Source organism: Balaenoptera borealis (genome assembly GCF_965194805.1).
Source record: "Balaenoptera borealis genome assembly, chromosome: 1".
Lineage (NCBI taxonomy): Eukaryota > Metazoa > Chordata > Mammalia > Artiodactyla > Balaenopteridae > Balaenoptera > Balaenoptera borealis.
This window is the reverse complement of record NC_138860.1, coordinates 151,326,188-151,342,519: the sequence shown is the minus strand read 5'-3', so window position 1 is coordinate 151,342,519 and position 16,332 is coordinate 151,326,188. Positions and strand designations below refer to the sequence as shown.

The 16,332-nt window shown below is 35.5% G+C and overlaps 1 protein-coding gene across 4 annotated transcripts in view; it reads right to left on the bottom strand.

Moving 5' to 3' along the window:
- Nucleotides 1-16,332, bottom strand: part of EPS15 (epidermal growth factor receptor pathway substrate 15) — a 165,746-nt gene that overhangs the window by 119,744 nt on the left and 29,670 nt on the right. For 3 of the 4 annotated variants that reach the window (XM_082370521.1, XM_082370519.1, XM_082370520.1), the window contains exons 2-8: nucleotides 14,644-14,685; nucleotides 11,296-11,385; nucleotides 10,384-10,431; nucleotides 6,566-6,661; nucleotides 4,255-4,320; nucleotides 2,966-3,091; nucleotides 456-515 (exon numbers count right to left, since the gene is read on the bottom strand). In XM_082370521.1, the coding sequence (XP_082226647.1) occupies nucleotides 456-515; nucleotides 2,966-3,091; nucleotides 4,255-4,320; nucleotides 6,566-6,661; nucleotides 10,384-10,431; nucleotides 11,296-11,385; nucleotides 14,644-14,685 (528 nt within the window). Of the gene's footprint in view, nucleotides 1-455; nucleotides 516-2,965; nucleotides 3,092-4,254; nucleotides 4,321-6,565; nucleotides 6,662-10,383; nucleotides 10,432-11,295; nucleotides 11,386-14,643; nucleotides 14,686-16,332 lie in introns of those variants that run through there. The other variant, XM_082370522.1, reaches the window with a different exon arrangement.

Below are 16,332 nucleotides of genomic sequence, written 5' to 3'. Positions count from 1 at the left end.
TACTAAGGATAACATGTCTTCAGATAAGATGTCAAAACTTTCTCTGCCTTCATAAATGACGTGAAACTATTATGTTATTCATCTTTTCCTTTAATCAAATAAATGTGAAAATTCAGGGATATATTTAAAGTAAAGTCATTCCACAGCAGAAGTAGGTACTGAGATGCCTGGTCACGTTGGGATTCAAAAGATTATACTCAGCATCTTTAGAGTACATTATCCAAAGCATGTATTCTTATGTACCTTAAAGTCAAATAAAATGAAGATGGCAAAAACATTCATCATCCATTTGTTTAATAATATTTATTGACTACCTATAAATTCTAGGTAAATACAGTCATACAATCAATTTTAAGAGAAATGTAGTTTACCTCTAAACATAAACAAAAAGGGGAAATTTTCACTTGAGAAAACCATTAAGATGTTTAAGATTTCAAAAGCATTATGTTACTTACAACTGCAAACTCATCTCTGTCAAGCATTCCATCATGGTCAATATCACTCAACTCCCAAACCTTAAAAAGAAAAGAATTAGGAAAGATTAACATTCTGTCATTTCACGTGCTAACTGTATACATCCAATACCTAAATGGAGGAAAAAGTTTTGCCTAAACATTATAACATCTATTTCTCTGAGAAATTTCAATTATGCTGACCATTTTATTAAATCACTATTATATGCTATATTAACATTATTGTAAAAAGAAATAATAATTCTTAATACCAAGTATTTTTAAACAGAAATTCCTTTGCAAATTTTTAAAGAAAATATTTTGTTCCTCTCAAGTAAGAAAACAATTATGTAACACAGTACTTTAAACAACTATAATGCTTTTTCAAAAACAACATCTCAGTTAATTCATGCAACAACTCCATGTGGTACTATAAAACCTGTTTTAGACCTGAGACTACATGACTTATCTAGGATCATGCAACTATTATTACGTAACAGAATCAGTTTTCAATGTGAAGACTTCCAACCAAGTCCATTATTGTTTTCCCTATAATACAGAATCTCTAATCATCTGAAATAAGTGTCCAATGAACACTGTATTATTAATCATTAGCCAACTAATGTCCAGGGCATACAAAATAAATATAAAATCTAAAAGGCCCTGGTATATTTGGTCTAACTCTAGAGTAGAATCCATAGCTTTAGACCAGCTATAAACTATGTTAAATCCTTGAAATGAAGGTATTTAAGATATTCAACAAAATTTTACTTGGGACAGTAAGAGAAGGTATACTGGTAAGAGACAGGAGTGAAAACAAGCCAGTGCCTGGTCACTGAATGCCTTGGAGTTTAGACTTTTTCCTAAATGCAATGGGAAGCCACCTAAGAGGGTAACTTTTAAGTAAAAAATAACAAGATTATATTTATAGTTTAGAAATCTCACACAGATCACACAATAGAAAAATAATTAATGAAAAACAATATTAGAAAATAGCTTTTAAATTAATATTTATTATATTTATTGAGCACCTAAACTATACAACACTGATCCAGTAGTACTGGTGTTGTGGTGGCGAGTCGTTATCATCATGATCATGGCAGCTAGCGTTCAAAGAGTATGTACCAAGCACTGTGCTAGGTACTTTATATATACATTATCACATTTAATTTGTATAACCCTACAAACTGGGAACCATGCTAATTTTAAAGATTAGAAAACTGAGACATGGTTTTCTAATGATTTGCCCAAGGTCATACAGTTAAGAAATGGTGTAACCAGGATTTGACCCCATGTAGTCTGACTAAGCAAGGAATTAAAGAAAGGACTAGAGGTTTAATGAGAGTAGATAAGGTTTGAAATATAAAGAGGGGTATTGAGAAATCACGATGGAAACAGCACAAGAGTGGCTGCAGTATGGAAAACCCAGCTGAAGATCATGAAATTATGATGATACCAATCTTACTAGACTTTCTCAGTAGTCTGAATGCAACCAGAGAGAAGGCAGATAATTAGCTTCATGCAAGGTTGGATTTTCACCAGGCAGGAGAAAAGTTAGAAAACATGGCAAAGGAAGCTAAGGATACTGACATTAAACAGTGGACCAAAAAAATCCAAGACAGATGACGAAAACAGTAAATTCAAAAGATGGGGAAAATAAAAGAGTCTGATTTAAAGGTCTTGATGAGGTCGGGCTTCCTGGTGGCGCAGTGGTTAAGAATCCACCTGCCAATGCAGGGGACACAGGTTCGAGCCCTGGTCCTGGAAGATCCCACATGCCACAGAGCAACTAAGCCTGTGCGCCACAACTACAGAGCCTGCGCTCTAGAGCCCTTGAGCCACAACTACTGAGCTCGTGTGCTGCAACTACTGAAGCCCGCGTGCCTAGAGCCCATGCTCCACAACAAGAAAAGCCACCGCAATGAGAAGCCCGTGCACTGCAACGAAGAGTAGACCCCGCTCACCACAACTAGAGAAAGCTCGCAAGCAGCAGCGAAGACCCAACGCACCCAAAAATAAATAAATAAATAAATAAATAATTTTTTTAATTAATAAAAATAAATAAATAAAGGTCTTGATGAGGTCAAAGAATTAGTCTTGCAAGTATCTAGCAAAGAAATCTAGAAAGACAAGAAGTTCTCTTCAGAGAGTAGAATTTATGATTTCAGAGATGAAACTATTGCTTTAACCAGGCTGTATGATACAGCCACAGAGTAAATGGCAGATGCAGTGATGGTCTCTGGAAATTAAATCAAGGAATTCGGAGGTCAGAGCATACAGCTCAAAGAAAAAAGGACCTACCTAAAAGGATTATATATAGCTAATTTCAAACACTCATATGTTAGAGGGAATAACCAAAGAAAGAAAGAAATTGGCAGTAATTTTATATATTAAGTCAAAACACAAAAAATTCTATAATACAACTTCAAAATAAGATCTATGTAGTTTTAAGTGTTCCTGGTAGATAAAAAATTAAAACACATAAAAGTTACATTTAGAATTTAATATCTTACTCTTCCAAGAATATCCACAGGTAACTTAGAGTTGAGCAACACTGGTTTCACTTTATCACCAGACAGAAATCCATTCACTGGGCTTAAACTATCAAAAATTGCATCATATTTGGCCTTATCTTCAGACTATAATACAAAAAAGATCAAAGTCAAATAATGGTGAAAGGAATTTAATTGCAGTTTTAAAAATCGAGTCCTCAAAGAATAGACAACATTTTTAAAACTATCATTTAAAAAATATTTTTCACTTTCATCAAAATATATTACAGTAAATAATCATTTAAAAGTTACTCCACTCAAAAGTCTAGAATCCCCTCCATCCCTTTTGTAGCTGGAATACTATCTTTGCCTTTCTACTGTTAGGTTAAAATCAAAAGATTTTAGTGATCAAAGGGCTTTGAGAAGAGCATCTAGTCCAACCCCCTCACTCAAACAGATCCAAAGCAAAACAGTAACTTTTGTAAGAACACACAGCTAGTTAGTGACATTCTATGACTTTCTAAACATGGTATTTAGTTACATTTCAAACTCAAACAAATTAAAAAAAAAAAAAAAAAGGAAATCATTGCCACAGAAATAGACATCAAGTTTCCCCCATTTTTCCCAAAGCAAGATTTCTTTTTATCAATAACAAGGTATTTTCTAAAATCCCAGAAAGTTATTTGTATAACATAAAAAGCTATTGTTCATGATTTTCCAAGTCAAGGCCAGATCCTTACACTTTTTAAAGTTAATAGCATACAAGCATACACAGGCATACAAACGAAAATGGTTTTCTGATAAAACTGTACACATCTATTACAGGTTATTTGATCTGTTATATTCTATTTTAAAATTATGATTTTTAAAATTTGATAAGATAGCTATAACCATTTTGGTGCCTCCAAATAACTGTAATGCAAAATACCCATTTTAGAAAAAGATTTCATAAAGAAGTGTTTTAGAGCCATAAAGAGAATATCTAGTTAAGTAGAACTTTTCAAACAAGAAATAGTACCAGTGGGGTAAACTACCTATTCATCAAATATTTTAGTTAATACAAGATTATGTGATCACCATTTTTAGTTTACACTATAACAGAAATGAGATTAAGCCAATACTAACTGTCGTAAAATGACTGACAGAGCTGTAACATCCCTCAAGCAATTTCTAGTACCAGTATTTCCTCCACAGTAAAAAATGAAAGTCTAATGCAGACTGCAATATATTTTGGAAGTAGGGGGAAAGGATTATGTAGGTAGGAAGTAAAGTGAAGTAAAAGAGAGAGAACAGTTACAAAGTTTACTTACTTTTACAGCCCATGGGAGCTCAGCTGCAGAAGTTCTGCTGATTAGCAAAGGACTACTGGTATCATGCTAAAAAGGAAAATATAGCACATGAAGGGCTGAAATCCTCACATCAATAAACAATGAAGAGAAAATAATCTCTGGATTTAAAAATACTCAGACAAAATGTTGGATCTCAATGCACAAAGGACACTATTATACATTAACTCTATTAGACCTTCATCTGGGTACAAATGAAACAAAAACTGAGTAAGCTGAGTTAGTGGAGCTAACTAAATGACTGTGGAGCACTAACTAAAACATGTTAAGTCTTATAGAAGAAATCCTATTACAACTGAAATCAAGATAAAGATATCTGAATGTAACAAAAATATTTATGGCCCTGTTAACTGATCACTTTTTCCCTACACTATTTAAGGAAAGCTGACTGGAACAAGAACTCAACTTAAGATTTCTAAGTTACAAGTACATGAATCTATCAACACCATGTCCGAGTTATTATTTTTATTTGCTTGTAGAGACAGATGAGTATGTTTGAAAATTTTTTATAATAGTATAGTTAGGCAACAAATCCCTAAATTCACCCTCTGACTCCACAACTAAACTTCAAAGTACAGAAATTCTCAAAACTGAAGTTAAATTCATAATACTCAGACCAAATACTAAAATACTGAATTTAAAAACAAGCAAGAAGGGGGGCTTCCCTGGTGGCGCAGTGGTTGAGAATCTGCCTGCCAATGCAGGGGACATGGGTTCGAGCCCTGGTCTGGGAAGATCCCACATGCCGCGAAGCAGCTAGGCCCGTGAGCCACAACTACTGAGCCTGCACGTCTGGAGCCTGTGCTCCGCAACAAGAGAGGCCGCGATAGTGAGAGGCCCACGCACCGCGATGAAGAATGGCCCCCGCTCACCTCAATTAGAGAAAGCCCTCGCACAGAAACGAAGACCCAACACAGCCAAAAATAAATAAATAATTAATTAATTAAAAAAAAAAAAAACAAGCAAGAAGAGCTATGAAACTTCTGAAAAAAAGGAGTAGGGTGGGGAGGACTAGCCCTATCAGATATAAATTACCAAATATGATGATTGAAACAACGTGAGATGAGCATATGGATAAACAGATCAATGGGTATGAACAGAAAAAATCCAGAAAAAAACCAAAATACATATGAGAATTCAGCACATGATTGAGGCGGCATTTCTAATCGGTATGGAAAAGATTGATTATTCAATAAACTGTATTAAGTCTAAAAGGTAGCCATCTCGAAGAAACATAAATTTGAATCCATACACATACCTTACATCAGGACTAATGTAAATGTGAACAAAGAAACCATTAAAAAACTTAAATCCTAATAATTAATTTACATTAAAAACAATGACTTCTTTATGGAAAAAAAAAATCACCACAAAGTCAAAAGACAAATGGCAAACTGGGAAAAAATATTTGCAACTCATACAGACAAAGAACTGCTTCCCTAATATATAAAAAGCCTCTAGAATTCAATAAGAAAAGACAAACAACCAAAGAAAAATGGACAAAGGTTACAAACAGATATTTCACATAAAGGCAATGTAAATGGCTCATAAGCATGAGAAAAACTACTCAACTTCACTCCATAAAACCAAAAGGACAAATTAAAACTACACTTACATTCCATTTGTCACCTATCATATTGACAAGGACCAAAAGTTTGACAACAGTATGTTAGCAGAAGTACACTCAACCAATTGCTGGTGGGACTGTGAACTAATACAACCACTATGGAAGACAAGTAGATATTATATGTGAAAATTACAATGCACAAACTTTTGAAACAGCAATTCCACTTCTGAGAGGTTACACATATATTTCTGCACATGCAAACTGACACAGATTCAAGGTTATTATTCATTGAAGCATGTTTTAAATAATAAAAGACTGGAAGCAAGCTAAAAGCCTACCAATAGGAAGTTAAATAAATTAAGGTAAACAGAAGCACGGAAATACTATCCAGCTGTAAAAAAGAATGAGGAAGCTTTTATGTAAAGATCTCCAAAACATATCAAGTTATTTAAAAAGGCATAGAATCATGTGTATAGTATGCTACAATTCATGTAAACTGAGGATATAGGTATTTATATGTCTTTATATACACATATAATAACTGGAAGATACACAAGAAACTAATAACAGCAGCAGCCATAAGAAAGAAAATCGGGTAGCTGAGTGATAGGGGTTGAGGGAAAAATTTTTTAATATAGTAAATTTTAATTTTCAAATCATGTGGTATCATTTTTTAAAATACAATTTAAATTTAAAAGCATTTCTTACAAATCTTGGTGGAGGAACAGCCAGGTTCAAACTACTCAGTGAAACCTCCAATCCATTCTGGGCACATGCCACAAGACGCAAAGCAACAAAGAATTCCTGAGAAAGAAAAGTATGAATGTTAAAAGCATTATCTATCTATCTATTCATCCATCTAACCATCTATCTACACACATACCTTTAATCTGAAAATATAAAACAATTCACAACTACTCCAAGATTTTTATGTTGCAGTGAATATAACAGCACATTTGCTTGAAAAACACTTGCTCTAAAATCAAGAAGAGATCTATGTACAAAGATATTCCTAATATTATAAACAGCAAAAAATATTAATATAAATGGGAAAATAATTAAATAAACTGATATACTGATAAATATATATATTTGGAAATATACCAAAATTAATAATCATGTTTCAAAGAATATTTAAAGATGTTAAATGATTTTTATAATTTAAGTGAGAAAAAGAATCTTGAAAAAAAGTCAAGAATAAAACAGCACCTAGAAGAAAATAAATAAAAGGTTATCAAAAGTCGTCTCTGGATTTAAGATTATAAATTTTAACACTAGACCAATCATTCAAGTGACTCAGTCACTGTTATTCCAGAAAAGCTACAAAGAAAAACTATGCAACATCTAAAACAATTATATAACTGCTTGATTTCAAAATATTTGTAAATCTCTCCCAAAGGTCCTTGGGTTTTTGGCATTTGAAGCCTCGGTCCAAAATTTAATTAGTGGAATGACACTGAAGCAACTTGTTTTCAGCTGTTCTGAGTTAAAATCAGGTCTGAGAATAAGCATAACAAAACCCTTTACTCCAGTTATGATTACTTGCAACTTGTCAATACTCCAGTACAGTTGCTGATGCAATCAACCCTTTACTGCTTTTCTCACATCTGTTTTCACCTACAACCTTCTTACTCAATACTTAACCTGTTCCTAGAAACTTGCACGTTGTCTGTTTATACAATACTTTGCCTTCACTAATAAATTTCTTGAAAAAATGCTATTTCAAGATCACCTCTTCTCTTTTCATTCACCACACAAGCTTCTATGCAATCTGATTTCAACTCCTACCATTAGCTAGAGAAACAACTGCCTGTGTTACAAATAAACTCCTAGCTGCCAAATACAATAGACTCTAAAATAAATTTTTTAAAAAAAAGCTTCATCCTACTTGTTCTTTTTTTTTTTTTAATTTATTTTTTTAATTTATTTATTTTTGGCTGCACTGGGTCTTCATTGTTGTGTGCAGGCTTTCTCTAGTTGTGGCGAGCAGGGGCTACTCTTCATTGCAGTGCGCGGGCTTCTCATTGCAGTGTCTTCTCTTGCTGCAGAGCACGGGCTATAGGCGCACAGGCTTCAGTAGTTGTGGCGCGTGGGCTCAGTAGTTGTGTCACATGGGCTCAGTAGTTTTGGCTCCCAGGCTCTAGAGTGCAGGCCCAGTAGTTGTGCCACACGGGCTTAGCTGCTCCACAGCATGTGGGCTCTTCCCGGAACAGTAGGCTCGAACCCATGTCCCCTGCATTGGCAGGCAGATTCTTAACCACTGCGCCACCAGGGAAACACCCCCTACTTGTTCTTTTGGCAGCCTGGGCAGTATGATCCTCCCTGAAGCTCTCCTCTACTGGCATAGTTTCATAAAGCTCTCCTAGTTCTCCTCTGACCTTTCAAGTACCTTTTGTTGAAATCAATGTCTCCTCCCATCCTTTAAATGCTGAACTCTAAATAATCCTTTTTCTCTTCTCATTCTAATGAAATTCAATTACTCTTAGGTAATCAGGTCCACTCCCATAGTATGGATGGGCTCTGAAGTGAAATAGTATTGCACTGAATTCTAGTTCTGCTACCGGTTGTGAGGCCTTGGGCAAGTTTAAAAAAACTCTTTAAAAGGGGGGCTAATATCTACCTTGCAATGTATTTTAAGGAACAAAATTAAAACCACACTATAGGAAGAAAACACTATCATTTTTGGCACATAGAAACTCAGTAAGTATTGCTTTATTTTCTTAATTTCATATGTTAATTCAAAAATCTATTCCTCCAATGCAAACATCAAAGTTTATAACTGCAGATCCATAAATCCAGCCACCTGGATATAACAAAGACAACTCAAACTAAACATCCAAAGTCTAGGAACAGCAGTGAAGAATTTATTTTACTGTAAGTTCATGAAGATAGGGACCACATCCTGTCACATTCACCTCTGCATTGCCAAAACCTGGCTCAAAACAGGTACTCAACAAATATTTGCTGACTGAGTACAGAGCACCCTGGATGCCCATGCGAATTTAGTTTTCCTATGTCTCCAATATACCACACTGGCCCTTCTGCCCAGGGGTCCAATGGGGACCACAATCTAACCTTGGAATCTTAGATAAGAGACTGGGTATTCTGACCCCCTCATCTAATTTTTTCCATCCCTTTTCTGAGTTAGCTTCAGCTATCCCCATAGGGAAAATTAGCTTTGAGTAGTAGTACTCAGCCAATGTATTAGCACGTAGCAAGCTTTGAATTTAATCCTGTAGAACTCTGAAATCCATCCCCAACAAGCACAACTTTAAAGTTCTCTGATGGTGTCCAATGCCCACAACCACTTTCACATATTTCTGGTCTAAGGTTTACTTCTGGCTTGTAAACCATTTTTTGGTTTATATGTCAGAGATAAGACCTAGACCAGAATACACTGTACTCAGGTTTGATTAGCCAAGAGCTTCCCTTCAAATGCACAATACCATCTTAACACATGAATAATAAAATCCACTTTTGGACTTCCCTGGTGGCGCAGTGGTTAAGAATCTGCCTGCCAATGCAATGCAAGGGACACAGGTTCGAGCCCTGGTCCAGGAAGATCCCACATGCCACGGAGCAACTGAGTCCGTGCGCCACAACTACTGAGCCAGTACTCTAGAGCCCGTGAACCACAACTACTGAGCCCACATGCCACAACTACTGAAGCTCGCGTGCCTAGAGCGCGTGCTCCACAACAAGAGAAGCCACTTCAATGAGACGCCTGCGCACCGCAATGAAGAGTAGCCCCCGCTCGCCCCAACTAGAGAAAGCCCGCGCACAGCAATGAAGACCCAACACAGCCAAAAGTAAATAAATAAATAAATAAATTTAAAGAAAAATAATAAAATAAAATAAAATCCACTTTTATTTATAACCCTGTACACATAAGAAACTTAATTAATAAGATACAAAGAGCAAAGTCTCCCTGAATAACTAAGAAAAATAAATCCCATGTTATTGTTTGAATGTGTCCCCCCAGCTTCATATATTGAAATTCAAAATCCCAAAAATAATGGTAGAGCCATTAGGAGGTAGAGCCTCTGGAAAGTGCATTAACCATCAGGATGGAGCCCTCATGAATGGGATAAGTGCCTTACAAAAAAGCATTCAGAGAAATTGCTAGCACATTCTGCCATGTAAGAATAAAGAAGAAGTCTGCAACCTAGAAGAAAGCTCTCACTAGAACCATGCTGGCACCCTATCTCAGACTTCCAGCCTCCAGAACTGTGAGCAATAAATTTATGCTGTTTACAAGCCAACCAGTTTGTGATATTTCGTTACAGCAGCCCAAACAGACTATAACACTCCAGGAGAACTAAATGTCACCAAACTAACACTAACCTTTGAGAATTAGGTATTTTAATCCCTACTGATTGGAAATATTTTCACTGTTATAACACTTGCCCTTGCAAAACCCTAATTTTGGGAAAAAACCAATTTTTAGTTTAAAAATACAAAAAATTGCTGACTATTTTTTATTCTGAATCACTCAAAAATTTTTCATGTCAATCTCTGAATCTTACTTGTTTGTTCAGGATACCTTTGCCATCTGTGTCAGCTAAATCCCAGATCTGAAATTTAGAAAAAAAAATTTTAACAAAAATCACCTTAAAGATAAATTAAATCCCTGCAATTTACAACCTCATGATCTTTGGTAGTCAGATTTAAGAATCATAGAATTAAAAGTGGAAAGAAACCTTAAAGATCACTTAGTGCAACCCTACACAAAGATACTAAGGTCCAGTGAGGTTAAGTGACTTACTCAAGAATACCCAAGGCATCAGGGAAAGAACTGAACACCATATTCTAACTTCCAGTCCAATGACTTTTTTATTAACCCAGGTTCTAACTCCAAGTCCAATACTCTTTCTACTAGAACATGCTACTTTGATTCTAGATCCTTATTAAGATGATATTCTTAGTTAATGTTTATTTGTGAGTAAATTATTAATAATGATTATTTTTCAGGGTTTGAATACATATCAATATCATACATAAGGATTTGTAAGGAGATCAAGCCAAGAGAGGGACTTTTCCACCTCTTTGTGCTCCTTCCTAAGCCTCTCATCCCCTACTCTATTTACCACATATTAAACACAGAGACAGTTCTAATAGAGGAAGTAGGGAAAGAGCCAATTCTGAGTGGGTGGCAAGGTTCCCAGCCTGCACTGTTTCTCCCCACATCACTCAAATGTACTATTACTTCCTCATTTCATCCTACTAAAAAGTAATTTGTTTTCTAAAAATCTGAAAAACACCTTATTTTTCAAGAGGGTAAATCACTACACCAGAAATTCCCTCCACTGCATTACTGTAACTGCTTCCATGACAGTTCTAACTTCTAAGTTTCTTAATGGTTATCTGTCTGAATTTGCTCCCAATTTATCTACACTAATAAATATTCATTATATCTAGTTACAATGAACAAATACTACCTTTCCAAGTATCAGGTCTGGAAGTCCTGATTTTTTCAGGAATACAGCAGCATCAGAAGCCAATACCCTTCCAGTATTGCCCGTATCAACCTGAAAAGATACAAACCATAAGCTGACAACAAACATGAAGACAAAATTATGATTATTTACCTGCCTTTCTCCCTGTAATTTGGGAACTGACTTTTTCAAAAAGGGAACAGGAATCCTTTGACTAACAAAGGCCATGGAATATTGGAGACCCATATGAGAAAAGTACCATCTAGACAGCACTGTCAATCTACAAAGTGTTTTTTTATCATGCCCATTACACACATGATAAAACTGAAGCTCAGGGAATTCCCTGGCAGTCCAGTGGCTAGGACTCAGTGCTTTCACTGCCGGGGCCCGGGTTCAATCCCTGGTCAGGGAACATAGATCCCACAAGCCACAGAGCGCGGCCAAATTAAAAAACAAAACCAAAAACAAACAAGAAAACAAAAAAACAAAAAAAAACCCCTGAAGCTCAGAGGAAGTAGAACAGATTAGTGGAGTCATAACATTAATACATGTCTTCTGATTCCAAGTCTTCTACAGCTGCCATTTAAATTCCAATAAACTTAAATGGCAATAGAGGAAAAGGGCAATAGTTCCTGGAGAGGTCTTCTGATAAATGGGAATAGCTGCACAGTTATCTGTTTTTTTTCAAATATCTTTAAATAATTAACTTCTGCTTTTATACATACCCTTAAGAAACTGCAACACTTTTTTAAAAAATCAAAGCAATATCAGTTCTAAAACCAGCAGTGACTGCAGTATAAACCTAAAAGAAATTTTTAAAACTGCTAAGTTCCTAAAGCACATTAAGGGAAACACATCATTTTAACTGATGCGGACTTTCCTTTAAGACAGAACGAGGTCACCAAGAACAAAAAAACAGTTCAAAAAAAATAACGACTCTCACTTCCGTAGAGATTTCCTAAAGTAAAGTTCTATTTGTAAAAATGAAAAGTAAATTTTTAAAAGTCATGGGAATAGTAGTAACATGATACGAGGATATTTGTGAGCTGTTTTTCCACTTTAGTTAAAAAATTGCTTGCTAAAATATATACAAAGCATTCCAGACAGACCAATCCCAGCAAAGAAGCAAAAGAGAAATCCTTTCTTTCAAGTGCTAGAACATGGGATAAATCGGGCACTCAGCAAAAAGGAAAGAATTGCCCAATCCAAATTTGGGGTAACAAGGAGGTACAGAAAGAATATGGTCTTCCGTTCTTTCCCTGATGCCTTGGGAACTCTGCCTCTAGAATTCTCCACAACTCCTTTTCTTTGCCTACCCCTTGACCAGGGTGGGATAAAAAAGGAACAACTGCCCCCCCATAGCCTAGAAACAGAGGCACTGAGGGGAAAGGGAAAGCCAGATCAAGCTCTTATGACATATTTATGTAGTATATTCCAATAAATAATTTTACTATCTTCCATTCTTTTGGTTATTATAATAATTAAACACAGCCATTTAGCCTTTGTCATCTACAGGCAGTTTCTGTTGTACTCTGATGCCTGCCTAAAGGCTCTGCCATAAGCTAAAGGCCACAATCTGTGTTGTTAACAAAGAAAGTCTCAGAGCCTCATGGAAAGTATGATACCACATACTCTGAACTATTAACACTTCAAAAGATAGACTTGTGGGTAAAGACTTCTGGGCTGACATCACTTAGACAACTTTCAGACTGTACTGTTAGACCAAGTCAAAATTCCAGGACTCTGCATTCTGGAAATAGATATATCTCTTGAAAGCAGACTCCTGACCCAAGAGGCAGGGGAACAAGAATTAAGTACACAGGGCTGAATGAAGTGTTAAGGAAAATTCAATTATGATTATTTACGTGGAATATTGTTGGTATTATTTTTACTATTCTATTTTCTAATGGATATGTGGAAAAGCCCTTTCTTACTCTATATCCATCCCTCAATTTAGTAGGCTCTGCTTTTGTAAACTGAATGAAATAGTTTTCAATGGTATTTGATTCTCAATGACGCTTCAGAAATCAAAACCAAATCCTTTAACTGAATGTCCTTACTTTCTATGGCCATATAGTTATCAAATAAGTTAAATAACAATTTATTCTCCTTTTTATCAGGTTATAGTTGAGTAAACCAATTGTACAAAAACAAGGCCATATTTGAGAATGATTCTCTTTTATTCAGATAGAACAAGCCGCTATTAAGGATCAGGGATTGACTTTATGTACAACCAATGTCTACAAAGGCCCCACAAGAAGACTGGCCTGCAACATGTTTGTAAGATCCCAGTCACTCAAGCAGTAAAGCAAGGTCACGTAACAGGCTAGAAAACTTAGCAGACATGGGAAACCTCAAGATGAGGTAAATGCACTCAAATTTATACTGCATGTGAAATATGAAGAAGAGAATTTCTAAAGTTTGGATCCTAGCCTTAAAACAGAAGAGGCTTTAAAAAGTACAATCTGAGATTCTTTAGAAATTTCAAGCAGAAATTAATCAGCTGGCCTTAGAAGTTGTTAAATAGTTAAGTGTATGGCTTTAGATTTGCAAGTCACACAAGGAGACCTATAGTGATTCATTAATACTTGCTGCAATACGTAGATTATCCAGTTTCTTTGTATAAGGAGACCAGCCTTTTCTATAATTATGATCACAAGGTGAAGAGATTATCAAGAAAAATGATCTGATATTGGGAAATGGGCAAATAAGACTGTCTACACTTTCAGGAGATTAGATAATCTCATCTATGGTTTGTACCTTTGACTTTCTATCAACTCGGCTACTTTACACTCTGTAGGGGTAGAGGTTAAATTATATAAAACTGATAGCAATGCAAATGATTCCTATCCATACCAATGAAATTAATTTTCTCTGATAGAGAATATAAATCTCTGTAACTCATATTCCCATTTTTACACCTCACTGGTTCTCCCAATAATTAATGAGTTGAAAAAAATCCTTGACACACGTTCATTTTATATTTGTATGAGTCACGGTTTTAACTTCATGAAAATTAAACTTTAATAAGTCTTAAAAACAACATAAAAGTCATTTCTATTTAGCTTATAAATTAATTTGGATGTTTATATCTGGATGAATATATCTAATGCTACATGGATTTTTAAGATAGATATTTAAGACAATTAAGTGTTTGGGCTTAATTATCTTTCCTTCATTTTTCTGGGAGCTTGTTAAAAGCATTAATCAAAGCAGGAGATTAAAGCACAAGAAAATGAAAACAAAAAATGTCAAATTTATTCATCTGGATGGTAATCTGCATATATACAATCAGGAGTTGAAAGTATATTCTATGTTCAATCTAAGAAGACAAAGAAACAAACATCTTACCTGTCTATAGTATTTTTCATATAGAGGATTCCCACTTGATAACTAAAATAAATAAATAATTAGAAATTAAATGCTATTCAGTGACTTCTATTAATGTATTTGCATTCATCCAACAGATATATGAAATAAAGATAAATACGATTAAAATATCCTTGATTTCAAAAAGTTTGGTATTGTTTCTTTCTGGGGGCAGGAAGGGAAATTGAATAAAGGCAGCCACATGGATTACCAAGAATCAGGTAGACAAGAAATAAAACAAGAATTTTAAAATTATTTTTGACATCAGAACTCTTTTCCTCATGTAAAATTTTACTCAGAAACCCAACATATAACAAATTAGGGGTGAAATGATTTGGTTAAAGACGAATTGAAAAGCCCAAAGCCTTAAGCATTCATCCTCTACCGAAGTGCCCAAGGTACCTATGAATACGATTCAAAAACCACTTCAGTAAAATAATCAAATGAATACACAAACTAATGAACAAAAAGATGATCCTGATATCAGATCTGAAATGCTTGCAGGAAGGGAGTGCTATTCAATTCATACCACAGTTCAAAGGGCTCCTTGGTCAGCTGATGAACATCTGAAAGGCAGCTTAGGAGTATCGATGTTTAAAGGCTCAGGTTCGCCTGTACATGAATGTGAAGAGTGTTCTGGAACCAGGAAGGAAGTCCAGGAAGGCTTCATAGGGTTGACATCAGTACAGAAATTTGAGGTGTAAGGGAGAAGAGGAGAGGGTGATTCTATACAAAGGTAACAGCATGCAAAAATGCATGCAATCAATGGACATCTCAGTTATGTTTGAAGAGAATAGTAAGGAGTTCTGAATGGTGATAAGGATTACAGATAAGATTATAAAGTGTTATAGAAGACCACTTGTTCAACTGCCATGCTAAAAGTAAAGAAAACAAGGATGGAAAAGGGGACAGATTCAAGAGCCATTAACTACCCAGTTGTTTGGTCAAACACCAGTCTACAGGTTACTATAAAGGTATTTTTTTAAGATGTGATTAACATTTAAAGCCATAAACTTTGAGTAAAGCAGATTATCCTCTATAATGTGGGTAGGCCTCATCCAGCCAGTTGAAAGCCCTAAGAGAGAAATGACTGAGGCCCCCCCAAAGGAAGAAGGAATTCTGCCTCCAGAACGCCTGCAGACTCAGCTGCAACATCAACTCTTCCCTAGGTCTCCAGCCTGCCCTGCGGATTTAGGACTTGCCAGCCTCCACAATCACATGAGCCAATTCCTTAAAATTAATCAATCAGTGTGTGTGTGTGTCTGTCCTGCTGGTTCTGTTTTTCTGGAGAACCCTAATATACCTAGTCTTAGAGAGGTTACTTGTCCAAGCTTTTAAATGGCGGAGACTGGACTTAAATGCAGGACTGTCTCACTCTAAGCTCCATCTTCTTTCACATTACCATGCTGTTTCCCATATGCCCTGGTTTGCTCAGGACAATACAATCTGTTGTCTCAGCATCCCATCCAGTTTACCACTTGTCTCAGATTTCTCACTTTCTTAAATGAACTATTTTTTATTAATCACTACACTAAAATAAACCAGGATGAATTTAGTACACCTCTACTGTATACATCTAACTTCTGGCCAAGCTAGTAGTGTCTAAGTGCTCTAACCACTGAACAAGTGATGAAATTGTAAAGAGGACTAACGATAATTCCACTTTTTTCC